General features: G+C 40.3%; 1 protein-coding gene across 1 annotated transcript in view; it reads left to right on the top strand.

Moving 5' to 3' along the window:
- Window positions 1-15,868, top strand: part of SYCP2L (synaptonemal complex protein 2 like) — an 80,237-nt gene that overhangs the window by 35,561 nt on the left and 28,808 nt on the right. Inside the window, 10 exon segments of the mRNA XM_015567798.1 lie at window positions 2,268-2,361; window positions 2,834-2,931; window positions 4,069-4,126; window positions 4,223-4,307; window positions 7,862-7,910; window positions 10,357-10,507; window positions 11,088-11,137; window positions 12,706-12,835; window positions 13,913-13,986; window positions 14,140-14,209. Coding sequence (XP_015423284.1) covers window positions 2,268-2,361; window positions 2,834-2,931; window positions 4,069-4,126; window positions 4,223-4,307; window positions 7,862-7,910; window positions 10,357-10,507; window positions 11,088-11,137; window positions 12,706-12,835; window positions 13,913-13,986; window positions 14,140-14,209 — 859 coding nt within the window.

Raw genomic sequence — 15,868 nt, 5'->3', positions numbered from 1 at the left:
AGATAGAAACATCAATGATGAGAGAATCATTGATCAGCTGCCTCCTGCATGTCCCACACCGGGGATTGAGTTCTCAACTTGGGCATCTGCCCTGACCAGGGATTGAACCGTGACTTCCTAGTTCATAGGTTGATGCTTAACCACTGAGCCAGCTGGGCTGTATATTTTCCTGTTACTAATTAGCACCCTTTCAGTTAAGCTCAGAGAGTTCCTTTGACATTTCTTGTAAAGATGGTTTAATAATGATGAACTTTAGCTTGTCTGGAACACTTTATCTCCAATTCTGAATGACAGCACTGTCAGTAGGGTATTCTTGGTGGGAATTTTTTGTCTTTCAGCACTTTTAATATATTGTGCCACACACCCTTGGCCTGCAAAGTTTAATTGAGAAAACTGAGTCTTAGAGAGGTTTTCTTTTATGTAAAAATTATTTTTTTCTTGCTGCTTTTATGATTCTCTTTTTTTCTTTTATTTTTGACACTTTAGTTATAATGTGTCGTGGTCTCTCTCTCTCTCTCTCTAACCTCTTTGGTTTTCTGAATCTGGACATCTATTTCCTACTCCAGGTTAGAGAAGTTTTCAGTCATTATTTCTTCAGATAAAGTTTCTGTATATGAATGTCTGTAATATGAATGTCTGTCTGCTTGATGTTGTTCCGTAAGTCCCTTACACTATCCTCACTTTTTTCATTCTTTTTCTTTTTGCTGCTCTGGTTGGGTGAGTTTGACTGCCTTGCCCTGTTCACTGATCCTTTCTTCTGCTTCATTTAATCTGCTGTTGGACCTCTGTAGTGTATTTTTCAGGTTAGTTACTGTATTAAGGTCTGTGAGTTCTATTCGGTACTCCCTTATATTTTTTACGTCTTTTTTTAAGGTCTCACTATGTTCCTCCATTATTCTCCCACGTTTGGTGAGCATTCTTATGACCATTATTTTGAACTGCTTATCGGATAAATCACTTTCTTTTCATTAAGGTCTTCTTCTAAGGTGTATTTTGTTTTCATTTGGAACATACTCCTTTGTTTCTTCATTTTCCTTAACTCTCTATGTTGGTTTCTATGCATTAGATCAAACAGCCACCTCTCCCAACCTGAAGGAGTGGCCTCATGAGGAGATTAGCCTTGTTGCTCAACCTTGCCCTAGCTTTTAGTTGTCTCTCAATCCTGTGGTTGCCCAAGCAGCCTTTTTTATTTTCAGTGGCTCCTAGTATTTGAGGTTGTGTTAAGAGTTGTCTGTATCCCAAAGGGGAAGATTTCAATCAACACCTAGATTTAGGCTGATTGGAAAATAGACATCAACAACAGCTTTTTAACTATGCAAAAAGCACCCCCCTCACCCCCGTGGGACTGTGAGTGTAAGCCCCACTATTCACTAGAGCCAGGTGATCTAGAGGTGCCACAAAAATTGGGGTGCTAAGTGATGGCACAATCTCCTTTCTGGCAGATACTGGTGATCTGTAGTGAAGCAGAGAAAGAGTGCAAAGGTAGCATCTCTGAGCCTCTGTTTTAGAGAGTACCTCAGTCGCCTCTATACATGTGCCTATCCAGAAAATCTGCCTCTCGTCAGTGCTTCAGGAAAGCAAATAGGCCTTTTTTAAAGAAAGACTGTGGTATACTTTAGTCTGCGGAATGTGCTGTGCTCTAGGGATGGTCTCCCCATTTGTTATAGTCCTATGGGACACAGGAATGCAAACCCTGCTGGCCATCAGAACCAGGCAATCCAGTGGCATACCCTGAGTAGCAACCTCCAAACCTGAGGCACCAGGTGCATGTACAAGCTGCCCTCTGGGAGATCCTGGTGCTCTGGGGCAGGTGGAGGGAGAGTATGGAGATAGCATCTGCCCTCCAAATTCTCTGAGAGGTTTATGTACAGTCGGCCCTAAGGTCTGTGTTTAATTAGAAACCTGCCTCTCAGGCAGCAGCTGTGAGGAAGGGGTGGGGATGATGAGAGCCTGCAGGTGGGGCCTCAGCAGACTCATCCTGAGAGCTTCAGTCCCTGAGTAAAGCTCAAGGGGTCAGACTTGGGACAGAGGAAGCAAAGGTTGTTACAACTTCAGAGTAGGAGTGACTGAGTGCGGGAAAGTGCTCAACCAGAGCTGGTTCTGAAAGGAGGAGGTAGGCAGAGACGCTGGAAACAGTGAAATGATCCTTCAAAATGACCAACTTCTAATTTTTTATCTGCTATTTCTGAGCTTTAAATTTTCCTTAAATTAAAAAAAAAAAAGATTACTGGTTTTAAAAGTCATGTGGCTTTTGGCTTGCATTTCAGATATTGTTTGACCAGATAAAAATCTCCACACAACTTCTTGATAAGTTTGTAAAGGAAGAACCTGAGAGTCCTATCAACCACAAAAGAGAGACAGGTATATTGGGAAATAACAAGTTTTCGTACTCTGAATGCCCTATAAACATAATGATAAAACCTTACTTGGAAGAGGTCACTGAAGACCTATGATCATATAAGAGTAATAACTGTATTATTGTGCCTTTGGAGAAAGAAAACTGCTAAGAGCCTTGAATCATTTTGCCCACCTGATACAGTCTCTCTTCTGGGTCAGTTGGAAATAAAGGAGAAAACATGATGTGGGTGGCAGGCAGCAGGAGACAGGGTGTGCAGGAGCATCTACCTACAAAGCTGACCCCACACACATCACGTACCCCTTATGAGTTACAGCCCCAGGCTGCTTTCTGTAGCCACTATAGATTTACCAGCTCTTACCAAAATATGGTGATGTCGCTACACTGAGGGTCCCATGAAGAGCACTTGGAGAGAGTGCCCACTGTCGTGCATGGATATTGTGATCACCTTTATATGCTCTTTTCTTAATGTGATAGACCAGGCAGAAGAATCCACCAAGCTGGCAGAGTTAACACCTGCCGAAGCTGACTGCTGCCTAATAACTATCCCCTTAAACGACCAGTCTGAGCTTTCTGTGAGTATGGGGTGTGGGGGACAAGATTCTGAACTGTGTCCACTAGATGCCAACAGGTAGAAGCACTCTCCTGGCTTGTAGTCCATTTTCTCCAGGCTAACCATCTGTCTCTGGTTTGACCATCCCCTCCTTTAGATTATTTTTGCCTGTCATGATTATGTGATCTCTGCTTTCTCTAACTTGGCTCTCTCATGGAATGAGTGACTTGGTGGGCTCTGCCTCATTCCCTCATTTGGGATCTGGTGACTGAGATGGAGGGAAAGGAGCCTAATCTTCGGGGATATACCTGTTTTTTACTTACTACCTGTGGGAACTTGGACAAGTTTCCTAACATCACTGAGCCTGAAGATTCCCATCTCTAAAACAGAGGTGATAGCTGGTTCTCAATGTGAATCTCTGCGATCAAAAACAGAATGTGTGTTGCCGAAACCGGTTTGGCTCAGTGGATAGAGCGTCGGCCTGCGGACTGAAAGGTCCCAGGTTCGATTCCGGTCAAGGGCATGTACTTGGGTTGCAGGCACATCCCCAGTAGGAGATGTGCAGGAGGCAGCTGATCAATGTTTCTCTCTCATCGATGTTTCTAACTCTCTGTCTCTCCCCTTTCCTCTCTGTAAAAAAGCAATAAAATATATTAAAAAATAAATAAATAAAAATGGGCATTTAAAAAAAAAAACAACAGAATGTGTGTATAGCACCTAACACACTGCTTAGCATGGATAAGTATTCTGCCCCTTCTCCTTTGCTTATATTTGATTATCTGGACACATCATACAGAAGTGTGATGGCATTGTAATGGTGTTTTAAAAACAAACATACCAAAGTTTACTCCTTTAGATAGTCAGTCTCCTTGTCAGGTTATGCATTTATCCCAACAATTTTGATGCTATTAAAGACAGTTTTTGTAAGTCTTCCTTTGATGTTTCCCTTAGTAACTTTGGAATGCTGTGATTGTTTCTGATAGTGGCAAATTTTTGCCTGAGAATGAATATCAATTTATTAGAATAGCCAACTCTAATAAATAAAGAGCCTTGTATCTTAGTATTCAATGGAAATGCTTTTCTTTGGAGGTGGCTCCAAAAGAATGATAAAAGAGGGCTTCAAAGACACCATAATTAAACACATATTTTTTTTCTGCAGCAAACAAAGATAGCTGATAGTTCGCCTGAAAAATTGAAACTGGGTGATATGCAACAAGGTCAGATTTTTAAAATCTATCATAAATAAGTCTTGAATGGTATTTTATATTTAAATATTTAATTGAGAAACTTTTTTTGTTTTTAATTCCCATTAGAAGTTCCTTCAAAACATGAGCATTCTTCAGATTTACAAGAGCAATCAGGAAAAATCCTGGTTCCTAAATTAAAAGATAAATCCAGGTAAATGATTTTCAAAACTAACCAATTATGTAGATTGCTGTTAATGTGACTAGTTAATGCACAAGTCAACAGTTTAGGTCTGTGGTATATAGGTAGGTACATTGTTATTAACTTAATTAGGGTACTCCTAAGGCTTAGGAAGAGCCACACTCAAGGGGCCAAAACGCAGCATGTGGCTCGCGAGCCGTAGTTTGCCGATCACAGATTATCCCTCTTTCCTGGACCTGGCCACGCCCCACAAAAGGAGAGAGCACTGTGTGCAATTTTCTGTAGGATTAGAGCAGAGGTGGCATGTTCTCCTGACTTATAGGTCTCTACCATTATACCCCCAGTGCTTTCTTTTGTGATGTATTTTTCTGCAGCAAAACATTGAATATCCCCAATAAGAAAAATATATATAATTGGCATTAATTAATTGGCCACTTTTCCATATAGGCCTCTGAAGAACAGATCATAAGACAAGTGATTTTTTTATGGTTTGAGACATAATTAAAATGAATTAAACTGTACATATGTTAAGTGTATAATTTAATGAGTTTTGACATATGTCTACACCCAGGAACCATGCCCACAAGCAGATAATGACCAATCATCACCAAGAATATCTTCCTGACCCTTTGAACTCCCTCCCTCCTGCCCTTCTTTATACCCCTCCCATCCCCACTGCAATCACTGATCTATTTTCTGTGACAGATAAGTTTGCTGTTTTAAAAATCATATAGAAATGGAATCAAACAGAAGCTATTTTTCTAGCTTCTTTTTTGTGTGTAATTATTTTGAGATTCATTCATGTTGTATGATCAGCTGTTCATTCTTCTATATTGCCCAGTGGTGTTCCATTGTATGGGTGGATATACTGCAAGCTGTTTATCATTCACCTGTTGATTGACATTTGAGTTGTTTCCAGCTTTTTGTTGTTATAAGTGAAGTCCTTAGGATTCATGTATAAGTCTTTGCAGGGACACATGTTTTCTTTTCTCTTGGGATGGAGTGGAATGGTTGGATCATTGTTGGTGTATGTTAATTTTTTAAAAAAATACTGTCAAATTGCTTTCCAAAGTGGTTGCATCATTTTACATTCCCATCAACAACTTTTGAGAGTTCTAGATGGTAGACATTCTTGCCAGTAGTTGGTAATGTCTTCCTTATCTTGCTATTGCAATGGAAGTTTAGTGGTATTTCATGTGGCTTTAATTTGCATTTCCTTTATTTGTAACAGACCCAAACTAGAAACATCCCAAATGTCCATCAATAGATGAATGGATAAACAAATTTTGTTATATACATACAGTGGAATAGTGCTCAGAAATAAAAATAAATTAACTATTGATATAGACAACATGAATGACTCTCCACATAATACCAAGTCAAAGAAGCCAGACAAAAAAAGAGTATGTATTGTATGATTCCATTTACATAAAATACTAGAAAATGCAAACTAATCTCTAGAAACAGAAAAATCAATGATTGCCTGGAAATGGGGGTTCATTGGCCCCTTTTTTTTTTACTGTGATAAGAACAGTTAACATGAGCTTTGCTCTCTTAATAAAATTGTATGTGCCCAAACAATATTGTTAACTGTAGGCACATTATTATACAACAGATTTCTAGGACTCATTTATCTTGTGTAATTGAAACTATACTTGTTGAATAGCAACTTTGCATTTTTTCCTCCCTTCAGTCCCTGGAAATCACCATCTTATTCACCCTTTCTGTGAGTTTGACTCATTCATTCATTCATTCATTCATTCATTTCCTCACCCAAGGATATGTTTTATTGATTTTAGAGAGAGAGGGAAGGGGGGTGGGAGAAAGAGAAACATTGATGTGAGAGAGAAACAGACCAGTTGCCTCCTGTACACATCCCAGCTGGGCATCAAACTTGCAACCTAGGTATGTGCCCTGACCAGAAATCAAACCCACAACCTTTTGGTGTATGGGATTATGCTCCAACCAACTGAGCCAACCACCCAGGGATGAGTTTGACTCTTTTAGATACCTTGTGTAAGTGGAATTGTGCAGTATTTGTCCTGTGACTGGCTTATTTCACTGAGCATAATGTCCTTCAAGTTCATCCATGTTGTTGCACATTGCAGAATTTGCTTCTTTTTTAAGGCTGATGAGTATTCCATTGTATGTATATATCACATTTTGTTTATCCATTCATTCATCTATGGACATTTAAATTGTTTCTGTATCTTGGCTATCTATACTAATAAAAGGGTAATATGCTAATTAGACCAGACATCCATCTGGATGTCCTTCCAGACAAAGCCATGGTGGTGAGGGTCAAGGCAGAGGCAGTTAGGGGTGACCAGGTCAGCAGGGGAGGGCAATTGGGGGTGACCAAGCTGACAGGAGAGGGCAATTAGGGGAGACTAAGCTGGCAGGCAGAGGCAGTTAGGGGCATTCAGGCAGGCAGGCAGAGGTGATAGGGGCAATCAGGCAGGCCGGCAGAGAGGAGGGGCACTCATTCAGGCGGGCAGGCAGAGGTGATAGGGGCAATCAGGCAGGCAGGCAGAGAGGTTAGGGGCAATCAGGCAGGTAGGCAGGTGAGCGGTTAGGAGCCGGTCCTGGATTGGAGAGGGTGCAGGCTGGGCTGAGGGACCTCCCCCCTCCCGTGCATGAATTTCGTGCATCAGGCCTCTAGTTGTAAATAATGCTGCAGTAAACATGGGAGTGAAGATATTTCTTCAATATCCTGATTTCAATTCCATTGGATATATGGGATTTCTAGATCATATAATAGTTCTATTTTTAATTTATTTGAAGAAATTCCATACTGTTTTCTATAGCAACTACACCATTTTACATTCCCATGAATTATGCAAGGGTCCCAATTTTTCCACATCTTCAACAACACTTAGATTTTATTGTTGTTAATCCTCACCTGAGGATATTTTTTCAAATGATTTTTTTTTTTAGAGAGAGTGGAAGGGAGGGAGGAAGGGATGGGGGGATGGATGGAGGGAGGGAGGGAGGTAAGGAGGGAGGGAGAAAGGGAGATAGGATGAAAGAGAGAGAGAGAGAAACGTCAATGTAGGAGAGACACATTGCTTGGTTGCCTCTCACATGCACCCCAACCAGGGCCAGGGATCGAACCTCTAACCCAGGTACGTGTCCTGGACTGGGAGTTGAACTCAAGACCCTTTGGTCCATGAACCAATGCTCTAACCACTGACCCACACTGGCCATGACAAAAGCTATCTTTTTAGCACCCGAGGGGATTCTAAAGCAGAGCCAGACAGGAAGCACTGCTCTGAGCTTTGCCAAAGCTGGCTGCTTATCTGCAGGTCCCACCCTGCCTTCCTCTTTGTATGCCTGACAGAGAAGGGTTCCACAAAGGTTTTTTTTGTTTTAAATAACTAGTTTTTGTCAGGCAGAGGATCTCTGGAAATGGGTTGCAAGTTAAGTTCTGCACAGGTTTTGGTGCTTCCCATGCACGGGGCTCACATCAGACAAAGGGTATATGAAGGGGAAAATAGGGCTGTGAAGGGAAGGAAGGAGGAGGTGATGGTTGTATAGTTCCACTGATTCGATATATTTTGTTTTAGGAAAGAATCTACTTTCAAGGGTGCCAGAAAGCAAGAAAGAAGGATGTCGGTAATGAAGTAACTTTTCTTGTCTGGAGGCATTATTTCCCAAATTTTAGTTACTTGCATACCATCTTCAAAATCTGTTATGGCTCTGCTCTTTATCTCTATTTTTCTCCATTAAATTGATCTTAAACTTATTTTAAAGGGAATTATTTCACTTCCAAATGGAAAATCAGCATGAGTTGTAACAAATAATAAGGCCCCAAATAACACCCTAGCAATAACAGCTATCATATCAAACTGTACTTTTACTTGTATCAGGCTTTGAGGCTACAGCCTGTTCTTGCTTTTAAAGAAAAGATAAGTAGAAGAGAAGGGCTCAAGACCTACTGACACTTGAGATTTATCCTGAATGGAAGCAGACGTGGTAATGAAGTGAAAGAAATGTTTTGCTCTGAGTCAGTGGCATGGTTTTGTTTCTCTGGGCACCAACTTACACCTCTCCAGCTTGTCTGCCACTTTGGGGTGGTCAGTGCTCTAAATCTGTAGTCAGAGCATTAAAAAAAAATCTCTGTAATGAATATTAAATGAAATTTTCTACAAACTTGAGATCATGAGCTTCAAACAAATGAGTTAAGGCTCTTCCTGGCTTGCTTTTAGCAATGGCTCTCACTTTCCACTGCCCATCTTCTAGTTGGAATCATCAGGGGAGCTGATACAAAACCGCAGCCCGATGGTTCTGACTTGGTTGGTCCAGGGGAGAACTCAGGCATTGGGATCTGTTTCAAAGCCCCCTCCTGATATGAGCCAACTTGAAAAACAGCTGCTGTGGGTACTTGCACTTTTTAAAATAACTTTCAGCCCATGAAAGTTATGTATATGTATACACACACACACACACACACACACACACACACACACACAAATTTTTTAAAAATTGATTTCATAGAGGGAGAGGGAGAGGGAGAAAGATAGAAACATCAATGATGAGAGAGAATCATCGATTGGCTGCCTCCTGCACACCCCCTATTGGGGATCGAGCCCACAACCCGGGCATGTGCCCTTGACTGGAATTGAACCCTGGACCCTTCAGTCTGCAGGCCACTGCTCTGTTCACTGAGCAAACCGGCTAGGGTTTCAGCCCTTTTTATAAAGCTAAAGAAAGCAGGAAAGCCTTGCTGTGAGATTTTTTAATTGGGTGCATTCAGTGAAGTGATGCTTGCTCTTTTACAAGACACTGGCTGGGCGACTCTGGAACGAATGTGGGGGTTCCGCCAACCTTTTTTATTTTTTTTTCACAAAAGGAAGATGGAGATAGGCCTGGCTCACAGAGTGCCTTTCACACATGAGCTTCTCTACAAAAAGGTGAACTGCTAAACATTTAAAATAAACTCATTTGGAAAATAGATAGTTCACCATCACCCACCTTAAAGGTTGTGGATTGTGTTATCATCAACAAGGGTGACGCCGCTTCCCACCCTAAGCTGCTCATACGCTTTGCCATTTCAGGCACAGGGTGGATCCTCTAGCTGACATGTGTTAGGTTGAGAAGAGCATGGGAGGTACTGTCACCACTTTGGGATTCCTGGGAATCCTCCCTGACCTGAAATGGGAACGAGCTGTTAGGAGCTGAGTGGTGGAGCCCCTGTTGAGAGAGGCATGGCAGCACCAGGACCGGGGCTCCGGAGGGCACAGGAGACGGGGCTGAAATAGAGAGGTGCTTTATTAAAGTCAAAACACACTTCATGTTAACGTTTCTTTGTTTCAGCATTTCTAAAAATGAATCCAAAAATAGAAAATTTTAAATTAAAAAAAATATATATAAGTATCATTATAGAGCTGAGTAATCCACTAGAACAGATTAAATTGTCCTTAAGTCTCTAACCTTTACAGTTCAGGCTCAGTTTCTTTTTTTAAAATCCCCACTCAAGGATTTATTTTTTATTGATTGGAGAGAGAGGGAGAGGGAAACATCGATGTGAGAGAGAAACATTGATCAATTGCCTCACGGAATCAAACCTGTGGTCCTTCAGTGCATGGGACGACACACTAATTACTGAGCCACACCAGTCAGGGCCTGCTCAATTTCAAAAGGCTTTAAGGTTTAAATGAAAAGGACCCTCTTATTTTTATTTTCGTTCCTCTAAAATGTAGATGGGCATGTCTCTGAAAAAATCATTGTTATACTTTCTTTTGTTGTTTCTGGTAGTATTTTGAAATTACAGTGTTGGCACGATATTGAGGTGCACCAGCTTTTAAACAGCTACTTCGCATCTCTTCAGATGCAAGTATCTGACTAGAGAGGATTTTGTCATCCTTTACAACAGCCGCTTGGCTGAGAACTGACTAATGAAATCATCTGTTTCTTCTTCCCCTCCTTACTTCGGTGCTTTTTTTTAATGTAAGAGACCTTGTTACTCCTCTTTTGTCTAACTTTGTAGTGATATGCTTAATTGTACATAATGGATACGGACACCCCTTTAATAGGGTTCATTTACTATCTGTGTCTGTAGAAGTTCAATTACAGGAGACACCTCTTCTCGGAGAGTAATCAAGATTCAAGTTCTAGTGCTACTGTACTATCTTGGGACATTAACCAAGACAGGAAATCCCTAAAACCATATCCTGGTAGAAGAAAGACAAGAACCAGAAGTAGCTTAAACAGTAAGTTTGGTGCACGTCTTCTTTCGAGTCATTTTTCAAGTAAATCAGCAGGTGTTTATGTCTCAGTATGTGATGCGAAGAGATGTGCGATCCTGGGATTCTCCTTTCCTGCTACAATTACATGGAAAAGGCAAAATGTACATATGTGAAACAGTACAGAAACATGGAAGGGGCCATAACCAGTAAGTACGAGCTATAGATAAGTGGAATGGGAGTTCAGATAAGAGGAATCTGATATGAGCTGGAATCTTCAGGGAAGAGGTGGGTGGGGCCTGAGCTTAGCCTTGGAAAAAGAATAGCTGTGCAGAATGGGGAGCGTTCTAAGTTAGGTAAATCTCCAAGGACAGACGGAGGACCTGGGACCACATTCAGAGACATGATCTGGAGCTGAGCTTTGTGCTGGCTGGTGAGGACCAATGTTGAATCACTAGAAAGGGATCTTAAGAGACAGACATCTGAACCCGTTGTAGGAAACAGGAGTTGCTTCTCGCCTGGATGTGGATAATTGGGAGAGGGATACATGAGTTTTTATATTTGTCATAAGTAAAGTTATCCACTACACTTTTTCCTTTCCTTTCAGTCTTGCCGCTTTTCCCTCCCAGTCCTGCCAGTGATCGTTATAAAGACCAAGTAAGTCAATTTTACCTGGGCTGCCTTGTGCCCTGTGGCATCAGCATGGCACAGGCAGATCTGCTTAGGGTTAAACTGTATTTATTTCTTAAAAAGAAAAAGCAGTGGTTGTAATCCACTGTCAGTTGAAACTGCAAGGACTTCTAAACATTTAGTATGACCTTGGGTAAAGACTTGTGATCTTTCTTCATTGTTCCCAGATGTTGCTTCAAGATTATAATAGTGCTTAAAATCTGGGCTATTCTGATTTACTACAAGTGTGTGTTCTTTTGAGTTTACTTTTAAAAATAAACTTCTTGGTTTAATTTTTCCCTTAGTGTTCAGTTTGTTGATATGTTACTTCCAAAGCTTTTAATGATTTAGACATTTAAACCTTTACTTTGCAAGTGGTTGAAATGCCTTCAGGGTTACGTAAATATTGAATAAACCCTCAAACTTTCTTAATTTCCTTCAATTATCCTTGTTTTATAGAAAAGTAATTAAGAGTGGGAACACCAGTGTCCTCCAGACCAATTCAAAGCCTAATTTTAGCTGAATTACCTCTCTCAGCAGTTGGCTTTTGTTTCTTGTTAAATGAGAACCATCCGGTCTGGCTGCTGGGATTCTGAGGGCATCCACAGCAATGTGGTTAGTGCTCCAGTCATAGCTAGAGGTCTGCCCCCACCCGCCTCCTTCCTTCAGCCAGGGGAGTGCTGCCCACAGTGCATCTCAGGGCCTCTCCAGTCCTCTATGGCAGAGAACGTTTGCCGATTAAACCTGTGAGCCAGAGTAAGTACCCGCATATTTATTCAGCCTGAAACAATGAGTTATCAGTTAGAAATAGACCTGGAGAACAGTGTTTAGTAAATACACCTTATATTTTAAATAAACACCAAAGAAACGTCAAAGCTCCGAGAACCCATAAATTTAAGCTGTGCAAGTGATGAGAAGTCTGTGGAGGGCATTGCTGACTTTGTACAAATAGTGGTATTCAAAATCCACTTCTCTGTGTTGGAGTATAAGAGAATAATTTACAGCAGGGGCCTGCAAACTTTTTCTGCAAACAGCCAGAGAGTAAATATTTTCAACTCTGTGGGCCATATGGTTTCTGTGGCAACTATTCAACTCTGCCATTGTAACACGAAGGCTGCCCTGGACAAAACCGAAACAAATGGGTGTGTTGTGTTCAAATAAAATGTTATTTACCAAAACCTGATTTAGTGCAGTGGTTAACTCTAGTGGTCATCAGAATGGCCAGGAGGGTTTGTTAACATGCAGGTTGCTGGGTTTTGTGCCCAGAGTTTCTGATTGAGTAGATGAGAATTTGCATTTCCATCAGGTTCCCAGGTGTTGCTGATGCCGTGGGCTGGGACCACAATTTGACTTTGAGTTATTTTTTATTTAGAATTATCAACTGATATATGACCTAATGTGCTCCAACTCTGGGGTCTTATAGTCTTGGCATTTCAAATGGAGCAAATCCAACACTTAAACTTTTAAAAAGGATATTGGAAATGCCTTAGAACTTTTTGATGACTTGTCTTGAGTGGTTATGAATGTTAACACTTCTAACATGTACTGTATTTTAGGCTAAACTTTTAACACCATTGTGGAAAGGTGCCTCCAGGCAAAACGACGCCACACATCCAAAAATTTCTGAAACAGAATTTCAGGGTAGTTCTGCCCATTTAATTCCTGAAACCTCTGCCCAGAAAACAGGTATCTGATTTCTGTTGATTTACATAGAAAACAGTTGTATTTTGGGAAAGGTAGTTTGAAATAAAATGTTTTTCTTTTACTGTCTGTTAAAGAAAGTGTGAAAATATGCTGTTCTCCTCTTTAATATTTTCATTGGCAAAAGATAGAGGATGATTAAGTTGTAATTTTACTTTAACAGCTGAGATCAGCTTGTGTATAAATGAATGCTTTGTTCTCTTTTAAAGAAATAAGAAACTCAAATGATGACTTGCTAGCAGGGAGTGGTAAACTTTTTTTGGTAAAGAACTGGATGGTAAATATTTTTTGCTTTTTGGTCCCTATAGTTTCTGCTGCAACTATTTAATTCTGCACTTGCAGCACAAAATCAGCCACAGATAAGATGTAAGTCAATGGGCATTAGCTGTGATTTTATAAAACTTTATTTATAAAACCAGGCAGCAGAAGCGGCATAAGGGGCCAGAGTTTGCCAGCCCTTGACCTATAGGGTTTATCTTAACCACCACTGTATTTTATTGAAACTATTTGCATCTTTTAAACTTGTAAGAGTAGGGGTTTTGTTTCTCTCACCTTTATCATTCTGCAGCTTACTTACCATCCTGCCAGGCACATAATGCCACCAAGAAAGGCAACTGACAACCTTTCAGCTTGGCTGCCGCTGGCAGAAAAGAAGGAAGGAAAAGAAACAAGGAGAGAGGAGAATTAGCAGTAGAGACTAAGAGGAAATAGGGGAGTGGAACTAAGGGAGAGAAGGAGAGGGACCACAGTGTTGAGGCAGTAGAATCCTGGCCCATGAATTTGGGGCCAGATCACATCTATTAAAAATGCTGACCTAATAGAAGGAAGTGGCTATTCATTTTATCTACAGTGCATCTTAGGGCCTCTCAGGTGAACTGCTCACCCAGTAACCATACTTGCCATGAAAGATACAAAGTTTGGGGTTTCCTTTCTTTCAGTTAGTACTGTGTCCCATTGTTTTTGATGGTGAGATTTACCATGTACAGGGACAGTGAAGTGTTAGCGCCTGAAGTTGCTTCATAGTGTGTTCATTCCCTTGAAACTGTTCTCTCTAATACTCAGAACTTACCGAGAGCCCCCACCCACCGAGCAGTGTCTCTTCACTGGAGCACTCAGAAGAACAGAATGTATCTAAGGTACTATTTAATTGTTGGGTTTTCCAGAATTAATGTTATATTTGCATAATGTACTGGCTTATTCCTTCTTAAAGGATAATGTAACATCATTTGTGTTTTATTTGGAAATAAGTATGTACATGTATTTGTGGCCTGTTTGCCTTTTTTTTCAAGACTGTAAACGAAGACTCATTGATGAAAAGTGCTAACCTCAAACATAAACTGGAAAACCTGGAAGACAGAGGTGAGAATACTAAACTCTTTTTGCAGAATTAGACAAAGAAAAATTAATCAGATTTGGGGAGGCTGTGCTATTATTCAGATTGCATCAGATAAACATTGTTGTGAGAGAGAAACATTGATCAATTGCCTCCTGACCGGGGATTGAACCCACAACTTAGGTATGTGCCCTGAGAGGGAATAGAACCTTGTGGTGTCCGGGAAGATACTCCAACCAACTGAGCCACCTGGCTAGGGCTGAATTATTTTCTTGAAACAATGCAACCCTCTAGAAAATATCCATCTGTACTTTTCAAACAAATGAATATTTACCACAGGGGTTTTGTTTCTCTCACCTTTATCATTCTGCAGCTTACCACATTGTCAGGCACATAATGGAACCAAGTAAACATGCGACTGATAACCTCTCAGCTTGGTGATGAACTCTTTTAGCTTTGTTTTTATTTTTTTATGGGAACATTTCTTGTAAATCTAAGCGCAAAGAGAAGAGATAGTGGCTCCTATGGGAGTTGAGAGTATTTGAGAGTTGAAAATTGAGAGTATTTCTTATGCTTTAATTTAACATCAGGAACTGTATTAAAGGGTTGCAGCATTAGGAAGGTTGAGAACCTCTGTAAGACCCTTTAAACCTTTCTTGTAACACTGGTTTGGTGGTCATGAACTCTTTTAGCTTCTTTTATATAGGAAGCCCTTCATCAGTCCTTCAATTCTAAATGATAACTTTGTTGGGTAGAATAATCTTGGTTGTGGGTTCTTGCTTTTCAACACTTTGAATATTTCATGCTACTCCTTTCTGGCCTATAAAGTTTCTGTTGAGAAATCAGCTCACAGTCTTTTTTTTTTAAAAGTCAAATATCTAGAATATCCTGTATTACAATTACTCTTTTTTAAATATGTATTTTTATTTCAGAGAGGAAGGGTGGGAGAGATAGAAACATCAATGATGAGAGAAAATTATTGATCAGCTGTCTCCTGCATGCCCCCCAGTGGGGATCAAGCCCACAAGCTGGGCATGTGCCCTTGATTGGAATCAAACCTGGGACCCTTCAGTCCACATGCTGATGCTCTATCCACTGAGCCAAACTGGTTAGTCAGCTGACAGTTTTACAGGAGCTTCCTGATAAGTAACTAACTGCTTTTCTCTTGTTGCTTTTAAAATTCTCTTTGTCTTTGACCTTTTGTATTTTAATTATGATGTGTCTTGGTGTGGGCCTGTTTGAGTTCATCTTGTTTGGAACTCTCTGTGCTTCCTGAACTTTTATGTCTCTTCCCTTTACCAGGTTAGGGAAGGTTCCTATCACTTTTTCAAATAGGTTTTCAATTTTTTGCTCCCTCTCTTTTCCTTCCGGCACCCCCATGATGTGAGTATTGGTATGCTTGAGGTTGTCTCAGAGGTTCCTTACACTATCCTCATTTTTTCTTCTTCTTTTGGGTATTCTTTGCTTCCTTATATTCCAAATTGCTGATTTGATTCTTGGCTTCATCTACTCTACTATTGATTCCCTGTATATTACTTTTATTTCAATTAGTGTGTTTTTCATTTATTTTTTTTGTCTTAATAACATTTATTATGGAATTATTATTCATAGCACATTATGAAATTATTATGTATTTATTTTTTTTTCCTTTTTTTTTTTTTTAATTTTTTTTTGATTGGAAATGG

This window comes from Myotis davidii, unplaced genomic scaffold, assembly GCF_000327345.1.
Source record: "Myotis davidii unplaced genomic scaffold, ASM32734v1 scaffold62, whole genome shotgun sequence".
NCBI lineage: Eukaryota > Metazoa > Chordata > Mammalia > Chiroptera > Vespertilionidae > Myotis > Myotis davidii.
Note: the sequence above shows the minus strand (reverse complement) of the source record. Positions and strands in the feature narration are given on the sequence as shown.